The following is an 11,081-nucleotide window of genomic DNA, read 5'->3' on the forward strand; positions in this document are numbered from 1 at the left end:
AATTAAAATTCTAAGATTAAATTTATGCACAATTCTCTATACTTTTCCATTTTAATTTGATCTGACCGATTATGGATTCACATATCCTCGCATATCAACGTTCTCATTTTCTTGTCAATGTAGGACTTGCGTTCCACCGCAACTTAAAACCATCACGCATCGTATCAGATACATAAGGTTTTCCATGTGAAAATGGAGCTATTCAATTTGCCATAAATACTAGTAATACAATTTCCCTTTAACCTACAGGAATCCAAAGCAGCAGTCAAATGTATTTGTTGGCGGTCGAACCAATGCCATAAACAATACTGGAGAAAATATTTAATAAAATTGATATACAAATGCACACATATATGATTATCAATATATCCAATCCAAATGTGTAACATGTACTGCTAGATAAAGTTTAACTAAATTGATGTCCAAAATATTGTACTTGTTTGTAAAACAGATGAGTTACTGACCTGTGGCTGCGGCAGCTGTTTCTTTAGCAAGCACCAAGCATCTTCATTGTTTAGTGTGTTGACACGCAGGATGGAAGCTCCCATGCTCTCAACAACATCAACCATTCTTGAGGTAACCAATACCCGGCTTCCTGGTTGTGTACCGGCAGCATTAAGAATGGGGGTGCGGAGCACGTTTTCCCATGCTTGTTGGTTCCACACATCATCCATGACCAACAGAAACTTGTTGTTTGATAGGGTGTTGGTGAGGACGTTCACAAGTATGGTCTCGTCCTTCTCATCACCATGCTTATTCCCCCCAGCTTGGGAGATGGCGGCCCTTAGCAGGTCCACCTTGGTGAACTGTTGAGTGACGCTCAGCCATATCTTGGTTTTGAACTCCTCCTTGATGGCCTCGCTTGCGAAGACCTTCTTGGCGAGCGTGCTCTTGCCTATGCCGCCCTGGCCAACAATGGCCACCACATTGACGATGTTGCTTCTACCATGGTTGTGGCGGTCGGTTGAGATCATGGTTTTCACTTTCAGTGAGTTTACGGTGAAATTCGCTGAATTTCAGTAATTTCAGCAAACACTGAAATATTACGTTTTGGCCAAAATATTTCAGCAATTTCAGTATAGCACAACAATTCCAATATTTTTTTGAAATATTTTTTAAAATTTTCAAATTTTTAATTGAACCCAAGTGAATATTTCGGTCATTTGGCTGAAATGGAAACTGAAATCACTGAATTTCAGTGATTTCGGTTGATGCTGAAATTTTTCTGAAACTGAAATTGAAAACCATGGTTGAGATTAGCTTCTGCACCAGTTTCTCTGTATTCCTCTTGATTTGATCCCCCACGAGATCTGATTGGACGAACTGTGCGTTTTCACGCTTGGGGTAGGAGGCCGAACTGGTCGGCGGCCTCCGCCTTTCCTCATAGGAGCCAAGGTCAATGAATTTGAAGTTAGCGACACCCTGGCGGATGGTGGCCAGCTCCTCGTTGAGAGTCTTGATGCGTCCGCCTACCTCGTTGGCGAATCCGGGGTTCTGCATGCAGAAGAGAAAGGGCTGGAGGACACCCTGCAGCTTATCCCCGAGGCAGCCCAGAAATGGCAGCTTCTCCCGGAGTCGGAGGCATAAGCCACTGGAGTGTTGCTTGTCCTTTCGGTCCATGGCCTCAAGCTGGCAAAGATCAAGGATGTCAGAGGCCTCGTACATGGCGCTCTTGAGCTTGGTCACCCATGCCTGCACGCTCCTGTCAGTGATGCGCCTCCTCTCGGCGTCGGTGAGGAGGTTCCGAAGGGGTTCCATATTGGCTTCCAGCTTGTTGATCTCTTGGGAGACGCCCAGCAGCATGCTGATCTTCTCTTCCCCCATATCCAGTATGGTGTTCATCACTCGGGTTGCCAAAGCATCAAGGACAGCCGCCATGGGGCTTCCTTCCTGCATGCGTACACCACACCACACCAACCAGTTAAGCATAGTACGTATACATACAGAGTAATATGCATGAGAAGATGTTGGTACAGTGCAGGTAGCAACTAAAAGAATCATCCATTGCAACGAAATTAGAAACATGCGTGCAGATACGCATGTTTTGGCGATCGATGATCACCTCGGCTTGCAGTTGTTGCAGTGAGAGGAGGAAGGGGGTCTATCTCGCTTCTTTCCAGCTACTCCCTCCGCCCGAAAATACTTGTCATCAAAATGATTAAAAGGGGATGTATCTAGACGTATTTTAGTTCTAGATACAATCAATTTGTATTCATTTTGATTACAAGTATTTTCGGACGGAGGGAGTATCTAGCTGAACCCCCCACCGATACAGCCCGTACCGGACTCGATAATCGGAGTCCCCAATACAGACAGAGAGAGAGAGAGCGAGCTGGAGGGGATCTGGCAGACGGCGATGACACTTAATTAAGTATGTACGTTTAATTAGTGCAAACTGCAAAGGCTTCAACGACTCTCTCTACAGATCTGAACCGGTGAATGTTTGAGATCCCACTCCAGTGGCTAGCTACTTGAACACTAGTACTCCCTCCGTAAACTAATATAAGAGCATTTAGATCTAAATGCTCTTATATTAGTTTACAGAGGGAGTACTAGTATTATTATCAAAAGTAAAAGTAAACACAGCGGAAATTCTAGACAGTGGTTTGCGGACGGGCGGACGGATTATCACCTTGGCTTGCAGTTGCAGTTGCAGTGAGAGCCGAGAGGATTCAACAAGGCAGGCAGAGTGGGATGGGATCTATCTATCTTCTCTTCTTGGTTGTTTGCAGCTCACTCCTAGAATGAATATGTAGATAGATCCCCTTGCCTTGTCGATGGAGAGCCAGAGTGGTGGCTGGAGATGGTACGGTGGGTGGTGGATGGCCAAGTCAAGTGACGGCGGCCGGCGGGGAGAAGAGCGCTGCTGCTGCTGCTGCCGCAAGCTGGCTGAGCAGATCTTAGGGGGGGAGATGTCCAAGATCTACTGCTACTGCTACTGCTACTGAAAGGCAGCGAGCGCAAGACAGAGTGCAATTATTGGAGGAGTGATGAGGAAGGTAGCACAGCGTCGTCGGTCTTCATTGCGATTCATCAATCACTTGCATTATTGGAGAGAGAGGAAATTGGTACTGCACCAGTCCGGCTCTTTGTATTTTTGTGTCAAATTTTAATCATAAATTTGACTAGTAAAATATTAATGTATATCACAAAGATTATGTTGTTGGATTCGTATTTTAATCTACTTTCAAATGATAGTATTAGTTTTGTTACGTAGTATAACTTATACTTTGGTAATTAAAACCATAGTTAAATATAACACAGAACACCAGGTAGACCATGACGGAGGTAGTAAAATTTAAAATTTACCGCTATCAAAATGCAAACATTGCCTCGTAGATCCAACATCAATAACCCACCAGAGTCGCTGCATCAGAGCCAAGAGCTGGAGAAACCTTTTTCGTCGCTATCATCGCCACTGCTGGAGCACAAGTCATGGACAATCAATCAAAGACCATAACTGAGAAAACCTAGATGATTGGATGGACACACGACAAGATCCCCGGGGTTCTCCTTCTTCCCGCCGATGACGGACCAACCGGCGGACAAGAGGGAACCCCAGTGATGCGGGTTGCCTCTTTGTTCTCTACAAGTCGTGGCGGCTAGGCTGGGGATGTCTATTCATTTTTCATTTTTTTGTTTATAATTACTCGTGTGTTTTGAGTAAACTATGTTCATGTGTTTTCTTTAATATGTTCATATATTTTCTCACACGCTTAAAACATGTTCGTGACAATTTTGAAAAATGTTAGTGAAAATGTCAAACAAAATTCATGCATTTTTTTCTTTTTTAATGAAAATGTTTGTGGTACTTTATAAATATCCACATGTTTCAAAATTGTTCATGAACTTTTCTCCGAAAACAGTTCATGAATTTTTTTTTAAAAAATTGCATAATTTTTTAAACAAAACTGTTCACAGCATATAAAAATTTCCACTCCTTTTACACAAACATCATGAAACTTTCAAATGGGGGAGAAGAAAAATAGAAAAAAGAAATCGGAAGAAACCACAAAACAAATGGACGAAAAATGGTTTCCCATTTTAAAATAGTGTCATAACCATAGAAAATACCGATGTCCCAAGAAACAAATCGAAGAAACCGCTCCATCCTTTCTATTAGGCCGCGATCCATGTAGGGAGCGCCTCGATGAAAGCGGAAGCAACTAGTTGACGAGCGCTCTTTCGGGAGCCTCGCAACGATCACTTGCGGGTGGGCTGAGGGTGCGCCACTTGGCGCGCTCTCAGCCGCCGCCACGTGTCATGCTCTGAGCACTCCCTTTGGATTTTTTTTATGTTATTTTTCTGCACGATTTTTCAGCTTTCAACATTATTTTGTCAGTTTTTTTAGTTTTTGGTTTTTCACCGGTCTTCCTTAGCTTTTGGATAAAAAAAGTCTTCCTTAGTTATTGGTTTTTCACGAGTTTTTTTTGCTTCCGCGAAAGGCACGGTTTTGCTTTTGCAAGAGGCATGACCATGCCTCTCGAAAACGGAAAAAAGAACGTGCTTTCTTTTTTTTTCCTTCCACGAGAGGCACGGTTTTGCTTTTGCGAGAGGCACGGTCATGCCTCTTGGAAATTGAAAAGAAAATGAGTTTTGTGTTCTTTTTCTTCCGTGAGAGGCACGGTTGTGCTTTTGCGGGAGGCATGGCCGTGCCACTCGAAAACGGGAAAAGAATGTGTTTTATGTTTTTTTTCCTTCCACGAGAGGCGTGGGTGTGCTTTCGCGAGAGGCACAGCCGTGCCTCTCGGAAACGAGAAAACGTGTTTTATTTTTGCTTCCGCGAGAGGCACGGTTTTGCTTCCGCGAGAGGCATGGTTGTGCTTTCGCGAGAGGCACGGCCGTGCCTCTTTCGGAAAGGAAAAAAACCGTGCTTTTGATTTGGTTTTTTCGTCCGTTTTTTTTTGTAAAAAAGATGTTCATCAAAACATATCACACATTGGATTAATTTTGAAAATCTCGATGCGAGATATCCAACGGTGTAACGGTTCGAGTTTTGAACACACGATTTAAGAGATATAACATTTTGAATAAACGGATCTACGAAAAAGGAAAAACACTCAGGGAGGCGCAACTTGAAAGGTGGAAGTGATCTTTGTAAGGAATACTCCTCAATTAATGATTTTAGAGGAAAGCTAAGTGCTACTCAAATAAGTGACAAAATAACAATTGCGATGCTTAGGCGGACCCTAGAGGTAATCCACGGGCCTATATATGTTTTTCAGGGTTATATGAAGATTCTAAAAGGTTCTTCACGTGCATATGAGTTTATCATTCCACACGTGCATATGAGTTTCCACTGAATCGCATATTGCAGGATCATAACAGTTATGGCATAGAATAAAAACTCTTTAATCATGAATACAAAATATAATAATACAAATATTATTGCCTTTAGGGCATATTTCCAACAAAAATACACGTGCACTTCGCTAAAAACAAGCTTTTGAAACAAACTATGGTTTTTACAATGTTTATACCTAATTATTTTAGTCCATAGCAACACATGATACCATACGAGTAATTTGTATAAACGACACATTATGGATCCTCTAGAGGCTTAGAGATCTTGCACTTATTGAATCACTAACAATAACGCATCAAACTTTTGCGAGAAGTTGTATGTGAAAACCACCAGGAAACTGTAGTCCAGGACAAAGCACCATGGTTCCTCCCTTGATCGTTTTCCAACTGAAGAATGAACACACAAGTTTAAAATTTAGAGAGTCAAGATTTATTTACAATATTCTACTTTTTATACTAGATTGTATTTTTTTGTACTAAACACATTGAAGATGATCCATGTTAATTACTCCCTCCGTTCATAAATATAGGTCTTTCTAGAGATTTCAACAAGTGACTACATACAGAGCAAAATGAGTGAATCTACACTCTAAAATATGTCTATATACATCCGTATGTGGTAGTTCATTTGAAATCTCTAGAAAGACTTATATTTAGGAACAGAGGGCGTACATCCGTGGAGTTAACACTAATCTAAAAAACCAAGTGCCCGCTAATAACTTTCATGTATAATAGTTTGTGCTTAGAATTTTTTTTTGCGCCAGCAACTTTGATAATTGATTTTTTAATGTACATGCATTTAAATGACTATAAACTTATATTTTTTAAAATATACTACATGAAGAGTAATCTTATATTTTTTTAATAAAGTACAAATTATTTTGACTAATTAGTGGTCAAGGACAGAAATCTGACTGCACAACTATGACCAAGTCATATATTTTGTAGCAAGCAGTGGTACAAAATGCATTTTACAGAAATAAAAACTTCCATGTAAGATATGATCACAAAAAGCATAATCCATCTTCTCGTTCTACAATTGTTTTCCATAAGCACAAATAATAGATGCCTATTATAGAAATACATAAGAACAGGTTTATACAACATAATTGTGCCATTAAAGTTACATTCATTGCGCTACCTCTCATGTTACAACACTTGGTCCTTACTCCGACACTGGATGCTCCATTAAGGGAAAAAAATTAGTTCTCTCCTTCTAATATGTACCAAAGAACATCAAGGGGGTCAAAACAACTGATGGTTATTCAAATTTTTGTTTTCGTTTATTTTGTGTTGTTTTCTTCGATGTCATTTTTGTTTACGTTCTAAGTATCTTACCTAGATTCCGCAATGTAACATTCGTTTTTATAACACTTTTTCTTTTATTCTATTCTATACCTATTTTATGGAGGTATACTACAAACCTTAGTTGCAGTAGACTAGGTCCACTTGAGTAAGATTTGACAACTAGAAAGACATCTTGTACCAAAGGAACATATTAAGATCTGATGTGTTTAGCCCCTAGTGATGTGTTTTGTATGGAAGAAAAAAAAATCAAGAACTACATGAGTAAGCACTGATATGTATATTAAATAACTAAATAAATACTTATTATTGTTGGAAGGGTAATCTCAATTATTATTAAAAGTACATGAAAGGCAATTCACCTATATTTGGTAACTAAGCAATGCATGAAAATGGCCATTTGTAGCTTAGCAAAGTCGGCACCAACACATAATCGTAGCCCGCCTCCAAAGGCCATGAACTCCTTTGAGGAGCCACCAACTGGTTCAGTAGTATCCTATGTACAAAGTTGTCACGGGTTTCAGAGAGAGTTGTTTTGCATTACAATAAGTACCCCACCTATTTCAAATCTTCCTAGAGCTCCCCTTTTAGTGCTTTGGCAAGAAAATATTAGGGATCAAAGAACCAGACAAGATAACTAGCTATTCTCCTATATTTTAGTTCCATGTCAAATCATTTTTCCCTTATTGTACTTCCTTGTTGAAAAATCTGTCCAATACTCTTCATGCCTTAATATTTTACTTGGAAAATAAACATTACTTAGTTTTAAGGCTACCGGTCATGAGCTACTTTTCCGTTCTTAGAAAGATTTTGAGCTACTTTTTCTCATAATATGTAGATTTCCAACTATGTTGTGGATGCATGTTAACTAAAAATTTATAATCACATTAATACCTAGTAAACATTATGATAACATATCATCTACTTTGGAAATGACGTATATCATTCAACCATATTGTCTTGCTAATAAAAACACAAGCATTGTTTTATTGGAATATCAAGGAATATCCCTTTTAAATTGATAAATTTGACAAACCTTCCACCTCCATGGATTGAACAGATTAGGATCTTTGTAAACTGTAGGATCCAGATGAATGCTGGAAGGATTAATCATAATCTTTATTCCTTTTGGAAGAGTGTAACCTGCACGAATCACCAACATATATACAATACATATTAAGAAATTATTAAGTTAAACTGTTACCGCTTCAATGTTCACTTTCGTCCTTTTTATGATTACAAGGGCGCAGACACTCCCTATATGCGCACAGACATAAATATAAGCAGATCACCCATAAGTCTCTGCTAAATCTACAGTTGGTCACTCCTACCGGCCTACATATCTCACTTCTTTGAACAATCTCCTCACCTTTAATATGCACTTCCTCTGTTGCTTTTCTAAACATTAAGGGAGCAATGTTAGCCAACCTTAATGCTTCATGTATGACCTACAAATCAGAATGAAGCTGATGAAATAATGTAACTTGTTTCATGCCACTAATTACACAATATGAATGGAGAGGTTTACGTGTGTGTATGGTTGATGTCATGAAAAATAAAGGCTAAAGAGGGAGAAGCTATATACATGTGATGTAAATTTCATGGACTTGTATTCCTCCCATGTGATTTCAGAGTCAGGATTGATCCTTCTTTTCCGGATGTTGTTGTTCTCCTCCTGGAAATTGTAAATCCAAATTAATTAGTAATTTGTTTACAAAAGTTACCTCATTATATATACAATCATTTTCTTGAATTGTGGTTGGCTTAATTAATTGTCTATATGAATATGAAATCTTTTTGGTATTACTATATGTTGAATATATCAATATAGATTTCACATGGTCTAATGAGTTTGTAACATAACTTAGTATCTAGTGCTAGATTGGAAGTAATAGGAATATCCAAGACCACCTAGTTGCAACTACTTTTTGGTGGGGTATAACTACAACCAACAGTAAGATGGATAACCATGCATATTTTTTCAGTAACTATGTATGGAAGTGTACACGCTAAACTAGTGTATTGTGTGTAACGAAAAGCACATATGCACGTCTGTGTCCAGTAGTGTGGTTGAAGAATTCTAATGTGTATGTCTAGAGAGAAACATCATTTTCAAACTAGTGATAAAAGCACGTAAGTGGCTACTTCTCTTTGTCGACACTTACTGTTAGTTCCCGTAGTGCCTTGGGATCATTGTCTAGAAACTTGAGTGCCGCAGTTATCCCAGATGACGTGGTTTCAAAGCCTGCGAACAATAATAAGAAGAGCAAATCCAATGCAATTTTCTCGTCCATTAATGTCTTTTCCTCCTTCAGGTCGTTGATCAAGATATCAATAAAGTCAACACTCTCCCGATGTGTTGCCTTCTTCCTCTCATTGAACATTTCTTTCAAAATCTTCATGACATTCTTCCGGCCCTATGCAACGAGGAAATCGTACGTATAAAAATATATTTGAATTTCTCGTTTCCAACCATGTGCCCAAGCACCATGGGGTCCCAATTAATTAAGCTATATACACACACTATTTTCTTACTACTGGGTGAAATTGTTGTTTCATAGGAATACTATTGGGTGCAATTGTGCAAACATAGAATGTAGTGGCAGATCCTATCCAATTGGCGAGAATCTCTATTAGTCGATTTTTTTATAAGACTTTATTTATTTATGCAATGATATGGGGAAATATGAGGGTGGTAGTAGTCCCTAATTACCTGCATACATTTGTAGAATGCCGTGCCAGGAATGTAAAGTGGAAATGCTAGTAGTCCCTGAAGAAATGCATCAAATTCCTTCCACAACTTAGCATCAGAGCTTGAGGAGTCGTAGCTGATTAATCGCTTGGCCGTGATGCTGAATATCATCTACGAAAAGGAAATTATGGAGTTGCTTGATCCATCATGTATATATTAGCTTTTCTAATTAAACAATAATAAATTGTAGTATTTACTATTTAATCAAGTTGTTTAGCTGAAAGGACAACACCAATAACATAGGGAGAGGCTGATACAAGGACATACACTAGATGTTGCCTCTTTCACTTCGATGCTAGGATGATCAAGCCAGGAGAGCAGACTAGCCTGGGCCGTCTGCTGCACTTCATGGAGCAGTACCAGCCTGAGGTTTTCTGGGCCGAAGAGCCGAAGTATCAGTGTCCTGAGGTGCTTGTGGAAGGTCCCGAGCGTCGCAATAATGCAGTCAGCTCCCATGATTTTCATGATTGACTCCGGATACCAAATTTGGAACAACTTCTCCTCTTTTTGGAACACTAAGTTGTTCAATTCTTGATCCATGGAGACGATGAGGTCTTCACCAAGCAAATTTGTCCTAAAAATTGTACCATACCTGAAATCGCAGGCATCATGAATTTAGTTGGATTGTTCATGCATAGCTAGGGTAGTTCCTCCATCTAAATAGATCAACATTAAAATAAGATTGCCTTTGTTGGATTATGTGAGGCAAGTAGTGACTCTTCTTTGTGTAGAAACAATCATAATTCATTATATTTATAAAATTATTGTTTGTTGTTATCAGCATATAGTAATGTTTCTCCTGCCCATGGTAAGGTCGTATCCTCTTTTTTCCGGTTTATTTGGCTCAACACATAAATCACTATCATCAAGGAGTCTAATTAAGTGTAGATCACATGTTAAATCACACATATTAACCACCCTCGTTCATGCATTGATGGTTTCGATTAATACCATATATATTGAGAGCAAACTTAGATTAGAAAACAATAACTTGTAATTGAAGATTGCATTTTTTCCAAAGCTAGCAATCAAATAAACACAGGATAAGAATTATTGCAGGCCTTACAACTAGAAATACTAGATTTTGTGATGAGTCTAATAAATTAGAAAGGAAGGGGTAAAAAAATAAGTGTTACTATATAACTGTCTTCCTGCAATGGATGGTGAGTGATGAGCCTGTTTGAATAACTATAAGACCCTAACACCTCCTCATTATTTGACCATAATGAAGGGGAAGATGAATATGTTTGTACTTTGTATAACACATACTCATACACAACTGACTATGTGGCAACTTCATAGGCAAATAAAGAAAATATTGTAGGAACTTATTCCATTGGGATGCAGTTTTATTGTGTTCGACAAAGCAACATGAATATCCAAAAACACCATGAATCAGATAAATTGTTGGAGTGGGAAAATATTTTAAAATTTTGAATTCAGTAATTATTGAGTTTTATTTTTGCAGTAAAAGAATTGGAGTGCGGGTAGGGAGCAGCACGAAGACATCTTGTTAAACTTTGCCATGGGTGTGGGCACTAATAGGCTAATATTTGTCTAACTGTCATCATTGTGGCTTCTTGCGCTTCCTTAACTAATGTTTCTACTTTTCATATGCTCACTACCTTTGGTCGAAATTTTCTTGTTACTTGTGGCGAGCAATTTCTTCACCATAATTTGTAGACTTGACACTCGACAACAATATGGCAAAAAAAAAAAA

At 38.8% G+C, this 11,081-nt stretch overlaps 2 protein-coding genes across 2 annotated transcripts; both read right to left on the reverse strand.

The window, feature by feature from the left end:
* Window positions 1–464: 464 nt before the first annotated feature.
* On the reverse strand, window positions 465–2,976 carry LOC119345360 (putative disease resistance protein RGA3; the record flags this gene model as incomplete). Its single annotated transcript, XM_037615475.1, has 3 exons — window positions 2,633–2,976; window positions 1,248–1,890; window positions 465–961 (listed from the first exon to the last, which is right to left on the reverse strand). Coding segments are annotated over exons 2-3 (1,128 nt in total), but the record flags the coding sequence as incomplete, so codon positions are not given.
* Window positions 2,977–5,600: 2,624 nt separating this feature from the next.
* Window positions 5,601–9,953, reverse strand: LOC119345359 (cytochrome P450 87A3-like; the record flags this gene model as incomplete). The annotated part of the gene is made up of 8 exons (XM_037615474.1): window positions 5,601–5,691; window positions 6,972–7,105; window positions 7,646–7,752; window positions 7,979–8,057; window positions 8,195–8,284; window positions 8,775–9,026; window positions 9,323–9,472; window positions 9,629–9,953. Coding segments are annotated over 8 exons (1,228 nt in total), but the record flags the coding sequence as incomplete, so codon positions are not given.
* Window positions 9,954–11,081: the final 1,128 nt, after the last annotated feature.

This window comes from Triticum dicoccoides, unplaced genomic scaffold, assembly GCF_002162155.2.
Source record: "Triticum dicoccoides isolate Atlit2015 ecotype Zavitan unplaced genomic scaffold, WEW_v2.0 scaffold22958, whole genome shotgun sequence".
Lineage (NCBI taxonomy): Eukaryota > Viridiplantae > Streptophyta > Magnoliopsida > Poales > Poaceae > Triticum > Triticum dicoccoides.